Genomic DNA, 14,594 nt, shown 5'->3' on the forward strand with positions numbered 1-14,594 from the left:
ATCAAGTTATCGCCACAACACCGACCCAACCACAGTATCTACCGTGAATCTCGGGCCGGCAGCGCCTCCCTTTCCACCGAAAGATGGCCGCAGCGTCAGTACTTCCTTGGTGCTGAAAGGATTGACGCTGCCGCCACCTACATCGACATCAACGTTACTGCTTTGGGCGAAAGCGCACGCATCTCGATCCACAATTCATTGGCTCGGAAGCTGCCCCGACATGCCACAACGTCTAACCCGATGGTTGGCCATTTCGTGACGCCCAAGCGCACACAGCAAAATTATCACCAATGGTAATGTACCGGGCGCCGTAAGGAAGTTCGTGTAAACTCCCGTAGCGCCCATGCGCTGCGGCCACGGCCACCAGAACAATAAACCAAGTCGCTGCAGCCACCAGGACCATCCCGAGACCTAGCCGTCATAGAACATTCTTGGAGAGTTTCATAAGAAGTTCACTTGTAGTTTAAACACACCAGCGCTGATAGTAGACGCAGCGAAAAACCCACCTGATTATTGCGCATATATAATAGCTGCGTGAACTTCGTAGACACAACGTCGCTTTCATTTGATAGCCGGCTGGTCTGCAATAATTCAGACCCAAAGAATACAGTTTCCAAGCCACTGTCGTTCCGTGAACTGTTCCGTAAGAAGCAAAGGAGCGTCCCAGGCGATCAGTGTAAATTTTCCTATAAGCCCCACCACGGTCCAGAGAAACCTCATATAAAACAGCTGGTACGACATTGACGCTAAACTGCAGTCGTCAATGCTTAAAACGCTGCTGCCACGCTAAAAGGGGGCGATGTCTTCTACTGCGTTCGCCTTACGCACACAACAAGCCGTAAAATAAACTCGATGTTTTCACTGACAATAAGGCAGCCAGTGAAGGCGGGAGGCGAGGGCCCGCTTCATTCGTCCACTTGCGATGGAAACATTGAGTCTGCTCTGACCAGGCACTGCTAAGCTTTTCGTCATTTTCATCGTCATCATCATCAGCCTGCTCAGGTCCACTGCAGGACGACGGCTTCTCCCATTGACATCCGACCACTCGTATCCTGCACTACTCAAGTCCACCGCTTACCCTCGAAGTTCCGTATTTCGTCCCTCCATTTTGTTATTGGCCTTCCCCTTCTTTTCGACCCATCTCTTTATATCCACTCTATTGCCGTTATTGACCGCCGGTTCTCGGTTCGTATCACTACATCGCCATCCCGAGTGCATTTTTTTTCTTTATTTGAGCTATGACATCGTCAACTCTGGTTTGTTCTCTGATCAAGGTAGCTCGTTTCTTGTCCCTGAGTGTTATTCGTCACATTATAATTTCTATGGTCCATTGAGCCGACCTAAGTTTTCTTTTCGGTTGTTTGTTGAGGCGCCGAGTTTCAGGTTCGTATGAAATCACCGGCAGTATGCACTGGTTGCAGATTTCTGTTTCTTAACATAGGTAGCTTACTTTTTATTATTCGGAAGTGCTTGCCGAGTGCTCCCCAGCCCATACTTATTCTCCGCCGAATTGCTCTCCCGTGCTTTGGGTGAGTACTAACCATCTGTCCGGGATAGTTACATTCTGGTACTTCCTCTGGCATTTTGTTTCCCGTTTCATTCGTCCACTTGCGATAGACATTGCGCCTGCACTGACCAGGCACTGCTGGTCTGTTCATCAATGCTACGTTTTGGAAAATATATCACGCGTAAATATTTTCATAAGACGAATAAATGCAGCAATGAGTACCTTATTTTTAAACTTACCCATTTTTTTCCTATTGGCTGCACAGTGGTTGCGTTGAATATATGAAGCAAATAAAACCAGTGCCAAAACATACCGAGGAAAAGACGCTCGCTTGCAGATTCATAGGGCCGAAACGCGACTACGGTTTCAAAACAGTTAGTGAGGAGACCTTTTATTACTTTAGTGTGTGTGTTCCAACTTCTTATCGGGTGGTTTTTCCGGCTGAAATAAGCACGACGTGTACATTAACAAGGAATGCGGACCTGATAGTGCACGCTGTCAAGGCGGTAAATGCTGCGTACAATCGTTCCTGTTTCGTTAGATATGAATGTTATGCGTCACTGCAAGTGCTTTCCAAACCTAAACAGACAGAATCTCCATACAAGACTGTACTCGTACCATCTGAAATAGCGCCCTGTTGAGAACTAACGATTAAATTCTGACAAGTAAAAAAACCGGCGTGATGATAAAATCGTCTTAGCCGCCAATCTCATTACAGTCTGCTTCCACGACGTTTCCTCGATATTACAAGATACAAAGCATTCGCAATAAAGTTGGCTTTGCCCTAAATCGTTTTGGTATGCTGACACGGCACGCAACTGAGCCACAGGAGAGTACTGGCATAGCATTGCTGTAGAATGGCAATGTGGCTGTCACGACGACAGACTAACGGCTGTCATGAGAGGCTTTGGATAGTTATTTTAGACAGTTAGATAGATAATTGGGTCATCCTTTTACGTGAGATTTATGTTGCGATTTATCGTAATAGTTCTTTGCAGAATCCCTGTTCTCCTCCTCATGATGCACAGTGATCAGCTGCACAGCAGCGCGGAGACCTCCAATGTTACGCAGACTCCTTTTAACGTAAAAGCGATTAGAGTGGGCACACATGCCCAAAAGTTCTCTTTATGAGTTACTAAGGTAAGCTCCCGAACGCCTTAACAAAATCTGCAAAACCTCAGTCACTTTGGTTTTTTGCTACACTTCATATAGCACTGCGGATAGTATGTGCTGTACTTTGTCGGAGCACCCACATTGCCACAAGTTCCAAAAGTAGTCAACCGTCAAGTAATGTAAAAACTTTGCCTCAAGTTTTAGGTACGCTGTTTCAAGAACGCCTAGTCATTTGAATACCTGTCCTTGGTATCGTGAATGTCTGGCAGCAATACTATGCATCAGTGTACAACAATGTCTTACTTTGTCAAATGCATTCCTGCACTGTGCCATCCGCCTTGGTGTATTTACCCCGACAAGCGCAGGATATCAGCAGAGAACATTTATTATAGCCAGCCAGGCTCAACTCTTGCTGCAGCTGTAGCCTGAACCCCGACGGGAAGCGAAGAGTTGTGCGCCGGCTTCTCCGGTTCGCACATCTCTTTGTTGCTGAATAACCGAACAGAAATAAGTGCACATGCGGCGGCGAAAATTTGAACAATGTATAAAATGCGTGCTCGTTTTTTTTTCACCGGTGTCAGGTTCGGGGGACAAAATAAAAGAAGGAAATTGGGAACAAGACTAGTTAATGATGTAATACTCGAACCTTCGAATAAATAAACACAATAGAGTAAAGAAAATAAGGAATACTGGAGAACCCAGGAACAGAAGGGTACTGCGATAACGTGGTATAGAAAATGCTAAAGAGTTCAAGCAAACAGGAAGCAGTAAAAGTCCGTGAATGAAGGGAAAAGGCACAGTTCCAGCATGCCGAAAAAAGAGTCCAAGTTGGTTAACGACAAGGTCACAGTATGTGTTCGCTGCGGGAGCGGCGTTGTCCTACCTCACGTCGCAGAGGTGCAGTCGTGGTGTTGCAATGCCACAAGGTCCACGTGATGTCATGGCCGTGCTGGTTGAGCGCACTCCCAGCTCCCCTTGCAGAGTGGCCAACGCAGCTCTCTTGGTGCGTGGCTGTCTTTCACCGACGCAAGGCGAGGCGATTTCTTTGCGGAGAAGTGCTGGAGGCTGCGGTTGTGGAGGACCTCTCGGGGCACGGCACGGGTCCGGTCGCCCGACCACCGTAGTCCCCGGTCACGCTCCACCCTCCGACTTACTCGGTGTTCTACACGGGAACGCTTCGCTGACACCGGCTGCTGTCGCTGCCTGCTCCCAATTGGCCGGCAGCCTGCGCAGCTCCTGCTGTGCCCTCGAGCGCTCGCCGCCGTAGCCGGGGCAATAACCTTGGCGCCGCGTTCCTTGTGTCTTCTTCTTTGTTTTCTTCTTCTTAAAGCGTCTTTTCATCTTGTGATGGTCCTTCTTGACGCTGCGACTTCTTCTTATGACACCGGTTCTCCCACTGCCAACCTTAAGGATGGTTTTAAAGCTATTGAATACATTGCGTACTCACCTGACCACTTTGGGTATGAGTTGGTAGTCTGTGCCTGTTTTTATGCCCAGTTTTCGGTGTGGTCGTTGGCAGCTCGTGAACGTTACACTCTTGGTTACTCGGCATAACAGACTTAACAAGTCCTTCTTGTAGACGTTTATTGGCTTATTGGGAATACAGAATGGAGAGCCACTGTTGACGAATGCAGTGCTTATTTTGCTAAAAAGGGTGTCACTTGACTTTGCTGCTTAAAGTATGCGTAGTACAAGGAGGTGACTATGACAAATATAGCCAACACACCTAAATACAATTACTTTTATCTTGGGTGGTGACCATGGTAATCCTACGATAGCATTGCCTCACGAAAACCCAACTTGTTCAGGAAAACAACTTAAATACTGACTTCGACAAAGAAACAGACGTGCTGGACACGAAATTTTTAATGTGTTTAGGAGATTGACGAGGAGGCTCAGGCAATTATGTGAATGAAGTGAAGCCTAAAGAAAACATGTCGAGTGCACCGTTATTCATTTGCAAAAAATAAAAACCGGGCGACTTGTCCACGAACAAAAATTAAAACCAACCCAAGTTTTCAGAAAAGGTTCTAGAACACTTGAGCAGTTTGTGGGAGCTGCGAAGGCAACTGCATGAATGCCCACTTGAACAGCTGAGACGGCATGCTTTTGTGTTGCTTTGTAGAGGGCTCTGTAATCTCGCTACTTGAGGCGCGCTTTTCTTTGCGATCCGCCTCAAAACTTTGGAAAACGCCTTGGTACTGCCTCGTACGCATTGGGCGACTGCTTGTTTGCGCAGCCCTGTAAAGGAAGAGCGTATAGCGATGGTGAATGTCGCTGTTTTTTTCGCCCCGTTCATCTGCATGCGTTGTAAGGGCATGGTCGGTCATCTTTCGCTACTGCTACCACGCTACTGCTAGCGCTGTGAATAGCGAGATTTAGCTGACCATTTCTGACGGTCCGCTCCGCTCCGATAGCAAGCGGGAGCGCCATTGCGCATGCGTGGCGCATTTGGCCGCGAACGGCATTGGCTCCGGTTGAACTGACAGCGGGCCGCCAGTACCGGTACGCACCGTCGAAAACAGTCCGTTCCGGTACTTTCATTCAAACATTCATTCCCCACATCGAGGAACGGAAGCATAAATGTCTCAAAACAATGAATACCCTGAAGGTTCTGTCACACCAATCTTATGGTTCCGACAAATAATTCCTTCTATGCCTGTATACTGCTTTGGTTGGTTCTCGTTTGGACTATGGCAGTCTGGTGTATGGATCGGCGCCTAAAACAGCGTTGCGAGTGCTTGACCCAGTGCTACACTTGGGGCTTCGTCTTGCATCGGTGTTTTTCGCACTAGCTCGGTCCAAAGTTTGTATGTCGAGTGTAACAAGTGGTGCCTTGACAGCCAGCGAACATACCTAGACTTGCTTTATGTTTTAAAATTTCATCACTGAATAACCATCTTTTTTATCCTGTCTTTAACAATACATCCACATTCCCGCTGTTCGTAAATCGCCCATCCGTTCCTCTGTCTTTGTCAATTAGAGTGAGAGAGCGAGCCTCAGATTTCAGCGCTCTGTTTTTAGATGTGTACAGGTCGTCCTTTTCAGACATGTTACCGCAATAATGGGGTGCACAAGCTGCCATACTGCAGCACTTTCTGCCTCTGCAGTTTAAATACCCATGAGCAGAATTTTTCAGTGACGCTTGAAATACCTCCACCATGATGTACTGCGCTGCTCATGGTCCGAATTTCAATGCGACCAGAACCATGAGCATACACACAACCATTTTTTCAGCAGAAGCGCATGGAAATTACTTATTGTACGACACATTCTGCAAAATCAAATTCCCAATTCCATCATCTATACAGATTACTTGAGTGTTGTTCGTGCACTATCATCGCACAAGCCACTCAAAAACCACATAGTTAATCTTGTGTTCAACACCATTATGTCGGTCTATGCGCAAAAGCATGAGCTGCTCCTCTGCTAGGTCCCAGGGCACCCTGGGATCGCTGGCAACGAGTTCGCAGACGAGAGGGCCGTGGCTGCTGCACTCGCGAATACTGTAGACATAATAACTGTACCATATACAGACCTGAAGCTGCACATGAGACTACACTTGCGCAGAACATGGCAAACACATTGGAATGAACAGACAGAAAACAAACTACATGTAATAAAGCCACACTTCGGACGGTACACAGCTGACTCACACAACAGACACACGGAATTCGCCTTGGCTGCTCAAGGGACCTTGTAGTTCACATACTCATTCAATGCAATGCGCTCGACAACGCACGACGCAAACATTTTCTTGAACTGTACAGACAACACATCCCGCTACACCCATCACATTTCTTGGCCGACCATCCTATGCTTACTAACAAGCGTGTTTTTCAGTTTTTATCTGACGTTAAGTTTTTACAGCTCCTTTCATATCATGCATAACCATCCTGACCCTATACACCAGCCGTCTTCATATATTCGCTTCACTTTTGTTTTTACAGAGACAATTTAGTATGTAATTGTACATCTGTCTCATCAAATGCCTTTGGCGCTCTTTTCCCCTTGTTGGCCTTGCGCCATTAACCTCAAACAGTCATCATCAGGTTTGTGCAAGTGCACCAAGCTTGCTTAGAAAAGGTAAGGATTTTCGGATTACGTGTTTAGAGGAACTTAGGCACCCAAAATTTCCGGGTCCTTCACCGAAGCTGCACTGCATCTCCTAACGACTCATTTATCCTTAGCTCTGTTCATGCGCGTACGATGAAGGGGAGCTTGAGGAAATCGTGCCCTCTTCAGCCAAATTGGGCATAAGCCCAGCCATTTCTTTGTACAGAAGTGGTCTGCATGCATCAAGACATTATATACTTGCCCCAAATGCATATCCACTTCTTTTCAAGCAAGACCATGCTCGCGCAGCTTTTATGTCCTTAGGGCGAAAGTCTTGTTTTTATCTTAGCGTATCTTGTTCATTATGTTCAAGGTCTAAAACTACCCTAATATAACAGTGACCCCTTATTTTACCGTACGCCGTAAAGTAAAGCTTAGACTGGAGACCCACGAGAACAGTTGGAATGAAGAATAACATTTATATCACAAGCATACATTTACCCTTCCTGGTTTATTTCACCGCATTTTTAAGAAGCAAAACAGTCGTGCGATTCTGCGTTCTTCACGGCGGGCGGTAGCTTGTAGATTATGACATTCTAACATTCATCAAAAGAAGCAAGTATGTTTACCGAACTCATCCGAGCAGCTTCAGCCCATAGGAAATAAGAAGCCATCCAACTTTGACGTCTTCAACACCTTCGGCCGCACAGTCCTGCAAAAAAATATTGTCTCCTTCTATCAAGTGAACGTAGCACCACTTGCACAGGTTATAATAGGCAGTGTCCTTGTCTTGTGAAGCGATGATGCGGCATTTAGCTCTAAAGAAAACATTGTATAAAATACGTTTACGTGTCCTTAAAATAAAAATTCATAACAATAATATGCATTCAGGTCTTACCCGCACCCACAAGCCTTACTCCTCCGTGTTTATAGACACAATTCTAACGCAATGTTTACGAAGATAATTTTTTGCCTAAAAATGTTTCTGGTGCACGTTTTCATTACAATGTGTTACACTAGCTTACAATAGTTGCTTCAGCGAATTTCTTCTGTTCCATGTTGAGTCCTTCGTAGTCACCCTGTAAATATAAAGCGTGCAATGTGTATAATCGGGAAAATACGCGTGGTTCAATTTCATGCTCACGAGATGGAAGCTTACTAGCACCTTTATTTTCATTTGCAATACACTAAACAAGCGGATACCTCTAAGCATTAGTTCAAATGTTCGCACGTCCCCCTTTTAGAGAGCTCTAGCTCAGCATCAATTCCTCGAATAATTTTGTGAAACAGATTTGTAATCCAACGTTGCTTTCCATTTCTGGAACGGTATTGGCATATTCATTGAAAATATATTTCTAAAGTGGTTGTTTTATTATTTAATTTAAACGTTTCTTTGGAACAACAAGTACGTTTGAGCAGAAATGTTGTTTCGTATTTAAAGAGGCGATACGGTACATATCTGGAACAATTTTAAAAGTTGCAATTAAAACACCTAGCTGTTCAAGCCAGCGGGTCATCAGAATATAGAAAGCGCACGCAACAACAATCATACATTCTCCGATCTGTCCATTTTTGGCATATTCATCTCACCATGACCAGCGAACACTATAGACGTGCAGTTTGCGCCACGTGAAGGAATTCCTTGGTTGCATTTCTTCGTATGTACGTGCGCGGAAGACGGGTGTATATTGTTCTGTTTAACATCGGGCCGGTGGAACCCCAATCAGGCCATTCTGCATGAACCTCCCATTCGCCGGCTGGCTGCTTGTCACCCTACTGTTTGTTTATTTGCACCACATGTGCCAGGATTATGCCAGGGAACGCATGCACTGGTGCTCATTATTCCTGTCTTTGCGCCTCGATAGTTAAAAACTAATTTCGCTTCACGTGGGAGAAGTGTACGCCCTAAACTTGGCCAAGAACATAGTTGTTATGTTTCTGGCCGTATGAACTTGAGTTTGTGAAGTTTTTTACCTGTTATGAAATGCCGCCTGGTGTTTAAAGATTCCGTAAACTCTGTAACCTGCATTCTTCGCAAATGCAATCCAGAGTCCTCTAAGAAATGCTGAAGGGTCAAGGATCTTCATAAAGACGCCTGGCTCCCACGTCACTACACCCATTCCCTTCACTCTACCTTCAGGAATATTTAGTCTTTCGAGCGTGAGAGACTCGCCTTTAGTGCACTTGTTTCGTTCCCTCCAGCAGCATTGATTCTATGGTGCGCTGAAAATGAGTTCACAGCTTAATTTCCTGGCATCTATGCTTGCGTTCATGCTATTTTCCGTGTGCGCAATGTAAGCGAGCTAGTTAGGAATTTGCTAGGGATTTGACTCATCCATGCTACAACTAGTAAAATAATAAACCTAGCCGAGTGCTGTACTAAGGACAGTATTGCTTGTACATGTGCAATTCTTCCGGAATTGACTTTGTCTTGAAGTGTTATTTTCGCCAGTACTTCCTCGCCATAACGCGAACTCGAGATTTTCTGTCTGCCTTTGCATTGGGAACTCCAGCTAATCAGTTGGGAAGTATTCCAGCGCCGACGATTAGCTGCCCCACACCACTCTTTTCGCCTAAAGAGCGTGCGTGCGTGTTAAAAAAAAAAGTTAAAAAAAGAAGAGTGGCGTCGCGATGCAGAAAGCACTCCCGGGTGAACTAAAAGTAAAACGACATTCAACTTATCGTATCGTGAAATGTTTTACTTTATATAACGCGCACTTAGGTTTGCAATGTGCGCGGATCCCGGGTGTCGGTAAGGCACCATGATTTTTCGAAGGAAAGAGTGTGAAAGCTTTAAGAAATCCTGAGGAACCTCTAAAAACTAAACCAAACAAGAACATCAATCCCGTTTGTTAATAACTACGTGAAATTCCTGCGTACGTTCCGCCGATACGTTCCCCAGCACAAAAGGAGCGAGGTGTTCTCGCTATTTTCAATACGAGGCAAGGTGGTATTATTTCTGATGAAAGTGTATTTACAGGCAATATCTTGGCAGAATGTCACACAAATTTTGTGCTTTTTTATTATTGGGCAGAACCTCAGGGTTGTGCCGCTTTCTCCTTCAACTAAACACTTGGAATTGTGCGCAGGTTGTTTGTTAGACTGCAAACGTAGACACTAAATGTGCAATATTTACTGATGCATTCGCACTTATTTTACCTTTGGAGCAATCTTTTGCTTTTTACCCTAAATTATGTTTTTTTACACATCTGAGGAAAGCCATTGTCACTACATCATGTCGTGGAGAGCTGGGAGGAGAGGGCTCCCTTCTCTGGCTGTACGTGGTTGAGAAACAATCCGATGCAACATATTTTAATCATAAGGGAAGCATACCTAAAGATCGAAATGTGGGGAGAATTTCAAAAAAAACATTTCTTATATAAGCGCCTGAACTAGTGGTGTTTCCATTTTTTATTTTTTTCAAACTTGCAGACCCTCGCATCTTAGCCGCAATATATATAAAAATCATATTTGGTATGTTTGTTTATACGTGAAGGGATAAATATTTAAGGTTGTAACTTGGGGCCTTTAGGCGCAATTTCGGCGCATATTAGGCGCAAAGGGAAAAGAACATCGGTCTCGGAGCCAAATTTGAGAGGTTATGACAAATTATTTATACCCGACTCAGCAACAAAATAACCAGAGCACCTGTAAGTTCAAAGTGAGCAGAAAGTTTTCTAAGTGCACCTTATGCATGTTTTCTCAGACAGGCGTCATTAAATTTCGCCAGGGTGCAGTGGGCAGTTAGCAGCGGTGGCCTGCCTTGTCGTGTTCCCGATTTTTTTCTGTTAAGCAAAGCTTTTTCACAAAACATGTTGGTAAACCTGGGTATTAGAATCAACAGGAAATGATATGAAATTTTTCAAGCAAATTGGGACGTTGACAAGCTACCCTTTGTTTGGTCTTAGGTCACCCACCAGTCTCTGCCATTCCGGGTAGCCTCATTATATGCAGTAAAATTTACCGTGGGCATTTACCGATTTGCTTGTACACTTTTCCGTTTGAACGCGTTCTAGTATTGAAACATTCGAGCTTGGAAAGTTTCGCTCACTTTGTAACACAATGCTGCAAAGTGATTTTTGTTTCTGAAGCGACATCATCATAAAACATTTTAAAAACTGCTTATATATTTCAAAAAGGAACATCAACCCTCTATGTAGTTTCGGAAGATTTCGTTTTACCACCCTCATTTCTCTAGTGGCGCATACAATACGACAATTGACATCATCAGCTTTCAGGCAGTGTACAATTCCGATCATCACGCCTGTAAATGTGTCTGCATCATTTCTTATGTTTTTAAAAAAATAATATGTTTTAGGTATTTTCTTCCTTTTTACTACAAGGCTCCCTCATGTATCAAAACGCAAGCTCGTTGAAAAAACATTTTGATCGTGCAGGAACTCTTGATCAAAATGTGAACACGAAAACACTGTAAGCCGAGATTCATGTTACAGCCCATTGTCGCATTGACTTCTCCTGCCGCATACCGAACTCAAGGACGTGGAACTCTGAAAAAACTGTCATATTTAGTAAAGGATGCAACAAGAACAGTGCCTTGATAAATTATACACAGACCTCAACACCAGGAGGAAACGCAGTTTTAGTGACACTGATAAGTGTTTTCATTTCATTTTCATTTCATTTATTTAAACAAACCATGTCTCGGGAGGAGAGGAAAAAGGCAGATTAACTCTGCCTGACGGCGGCCATCAACCCGGACATGTAACATTGTTATGCATTCAGTGTTTACGTGTTCACACCCTTCCAGAAGCATTTCGCTTTAGTGAAGAAGATTCAAGAAATTCGGTGCGGGATGTGTGTGGTTATTAAGCCTAATTATATTCCGCCTCATGTATGTATGTGTGTGGTGTTCATGGCGCTCACATTGAGATAGTATTAGACAGGAACCTCTACACGTAACTTAGTTACATAAGCCCATCAAGTAATGGAAGACGAATCAAAAACGTTATGCGAGGAAGTGCTGACTGAACCTAATCTATTATAGAATAAGGTCCTGGAGAAGGCACGTGAGCTTCGATTCTCGGCCGCGGCGGCCGCTTATCTGATGGATCCGAAAGCAAAAACGCCCTTGTGTACGAGATTTCGGCGCACGTAAAGATCCCCAGGTGCTCCAAATTAATCCGGAGCGCTCTACTACGGCGTGCGTCCTCGCCTGCGTTGCGTCGGCGTGTTAAACCCCACAATCATCAAGGCTCGTGAGTTAAAATGAACAGTAGCGGAGCTAGAGCGGGTGCGAAATAGCGGAGTACAAACAACGAGAACCATGCGAACAACACAATGCAGGACAAGCCTAAATTATTTCGCGTTTTTATCTTGATTCATCCATACCTCTTTTGTTTGATTTTCTCGCCTTTTCCGATTGCACCCACCCCTTGATTCCCATTTACTGGTGTGGGCGGCTGTAGAGGCTGGCTCCTTTAAAACGACCGCTATAATATCTATCGCTCCATAAATCTGTCTGTCTGTCTGTCTGTCTGTCTGTCACCACCAACGATTATGGTGACAGGCAGAAAAACAGAAATCTTAATGAAAGGTCGGGGTCAGAAACCTCACAGCGAAAGAGCTTACGTAACATGGAATTACATGGAGCATGGAATAACACTGCCTTTTGAAGGCAGTGGACAAGAAGATTTAAAAAATAATGACTATGGTAACATTTGAGAATCATGATGATGACTGAATGTTTACTAGGGGAGGCAACTCATTGCATATGTCGGGGTTACACGCTATACAAAGCACCCGGCTCCCCAAAGATAGCCACGGGGTAGGCCAGTACTCTGCGGTGGTCGCCAGGCGATTGTCCTACCTGCCATACCGAGGTGTCATAAGTGGGAGCGAGCGTTGTGTAAAAAGGCTGCTTCCCTCAGATCAGTGTTATGGAAGCGTGCTGGCCCTCGCAGCGAGATGGTAGTCAGGGCAGCGGAGTGACCGTGGAGGTTGAGCCGGGGGATGCCGAGGAGGGATGGGATGTTCTGGTGTAATGTAGACCACTGAATATGTTTTTCTGGGCCTGTAGTTCTACCAATCCATCATATCCGGTTTGAGGCCAAAACCCGCCTTAACACCTGCTTACTCTTCAAAGCCCATTAGGTAGCAGACTTTGCAGGCTTATAGAGCAGCCTTCAACTCTGTGTGAACGTGTACTGTTCCGCCCGTTGTTAAGATTGAATCACTCTCCATGGTCGGAGCGAGGACACGCAGCCCAAGGTACGTGGAGTGGACGACGTCTGACTGGGGTGCTGAATAACGGGGGTCTTGATTCGATCGAGACACAGCGCCTTCCGTCTACTGGTATGGGCTTAAATATAGTTCACTTTCTCTCTCTCTTTCTCTTTTTTCTCTTTCTCTCTCTCTCCATCTTTCGTTCTTTCTCTTCCAGTATGGCTTTCGGTTAAAATCCTGCTACGTCCTCCCAGAAGACCTATATCTCAACTGTTCCTATTTCGCTGAATAATTTTACTAATCGTAGAGAAAAATGATACCTCGTTCCCTGCTTGCATAGATTCACACGGTTCAGCCAAACAGACTTGACCAAAGGAGAAGTCAAGCATTTAAAAGCGATTATACTCACTTTCTCCGTACTGTAGTTCGTTTGCTCTATTATAACACCACAACGCACGCCGCCATTCCTGTAGTTATGGCAAGGTTAATTCGTACTGCTATAGACCACTTCATTAAAACCCATTAACCCCGCTACCTCTGGTCTGCGTGGGAAAACTGATCTACGTATGAGGTACAATCTGACGAGTCGTGACTGAAGCACTGGTGGCCTTGAAAAGCGTATTTTTCCATGCGATTCACGTTAGAACTTTAAGAAAGCACGGTGAAGTGCGCACACCCCCCTCATTCCACATTCCATTCCATGGCAATGTGTTTTCCATTATCTCGAAACTATACTCTCCGCGTGATGGTCACTCTAGCGCCCATTCCACAGTACAGCAGGCGTCTGTATACTTGGCTACGTTGACGACGCAAAAACGTGCACTCACTGCTCACCATGAATGCTCAATTCCAAAAACGTACCCTGAACAAAGTGTAAACATCGCGAGAGTACCTTCGCAAACTTGAAGATTTGGGTCGAGTACCGCCAAATACGTACCTAATAATTGTTTGTTGCGTAACCGAGACAAGAAAAATATCATCGTACGTGGCGATAATTGCATGGCAGCCGATGGCAAGAGATTGGTTTCTGACAATGGTTTGAATAAATCCAAAATGGAGTTTTTAACTTTATTCCAGCGACTATATTTTACCGTTATGTCTTGTGAGACTTTAGCGCAATAATGCTAAAGCATGGTAACATCTCCTAAAACGTTTAATAAAGCAAAATATAACTTCTCCAGTACGAACGGGGCTACGTTCGCTCATTACGCGTCGTCATAGTTAAGGCATAAGCGTTATCGATTAAGCTCTTTGGATAGAGTGTGACTAGACTGCCCCAACATTATCATCCGCGTATATCTGCGCGACGGAGTACCACGCCCTTTAACCTAGGAAATATCCTGATAGTATTACCACACAAAAGTGTTAATTCAATCAGGGCAACAGCACTGGCCCTTGGTTCCTTTCATGTTCTTGCCCACTTCACTTTGACATCGACTCCACGCTACAACCCCAACCTTCCCGGACGTGCTTACATTTAACTGACAGTTTCGCTTTCCCATGAACATTGTTTCCTCAAAATGCAGTTGTTTTCCGGAGTATGAAACATGAACACGTTTAGTAGCTTTAACGTTTGAGCGTAAAAATATGTGCCACATAAAGGACGTGATCCGGGGTCGATAACGTACCCACATTGCCCATAGTCTCGGTCTCTGGCATTCCATGAGCGGCTGAAAGGCGAAACCAAACATTGTGTAAATTTGGCAAAGCAAAATTCGCAAGGAGTAAAACATGT

General features: G+C 44.9%; 1 protein-coding gene across 1 annotated transcript in view; it reads right to left on the minus strand.

The window, feature by feature from the left end:
- Window positions 1–7,226: 7,226 nt before the first annotated feature.
- LOC144145266 (uncharacterized) overlaps window positions 7,227–14,594 on the minus strand; it is a 34,250-nt gene continuing 26,882 nt past the window's right edge. Inside the window, exons 4-6 of the mRNA XM_077676809.1 lie at window positions 14,488–14,529; window positions 7,702–7,755; window positions 7,227–7,388 (exon numbers count right to left, since the gene is read on the minus strand). Of these exons, the coding sequence (XP_077532935.1) occupies window positions 7,311–7,388; window positions 7,702–7,755; window positions 14,488–14,529 (174 nt within the window). The 3' untranslated portion in view covers window positions 7,227–7,310. The remainder of the gene's footprint in view (window positions 7,389–7,701; window positions 7,756–14,487; window positions 14,530–14,594) is intronic.

This window comes from Haemaphysalis longicornis, unplaced genomic scaffold (assembly GCF_048455015.1).
Source record: "Haemaphysalis longicornis isolate Haplotype H1 unplaced genomic scaffold, Haemaphysalis longicornis Haplotype H1 scaffold_7, whole genome shotgun sequence".
In the NCBI taxonomy this organism is placed as follows: Eukaryota; Metazoa; Arthropoda; class Arachnida; order Ixodida; family Ixodidae; genus Haemaphysalis; species Haemaphysalis longicornis.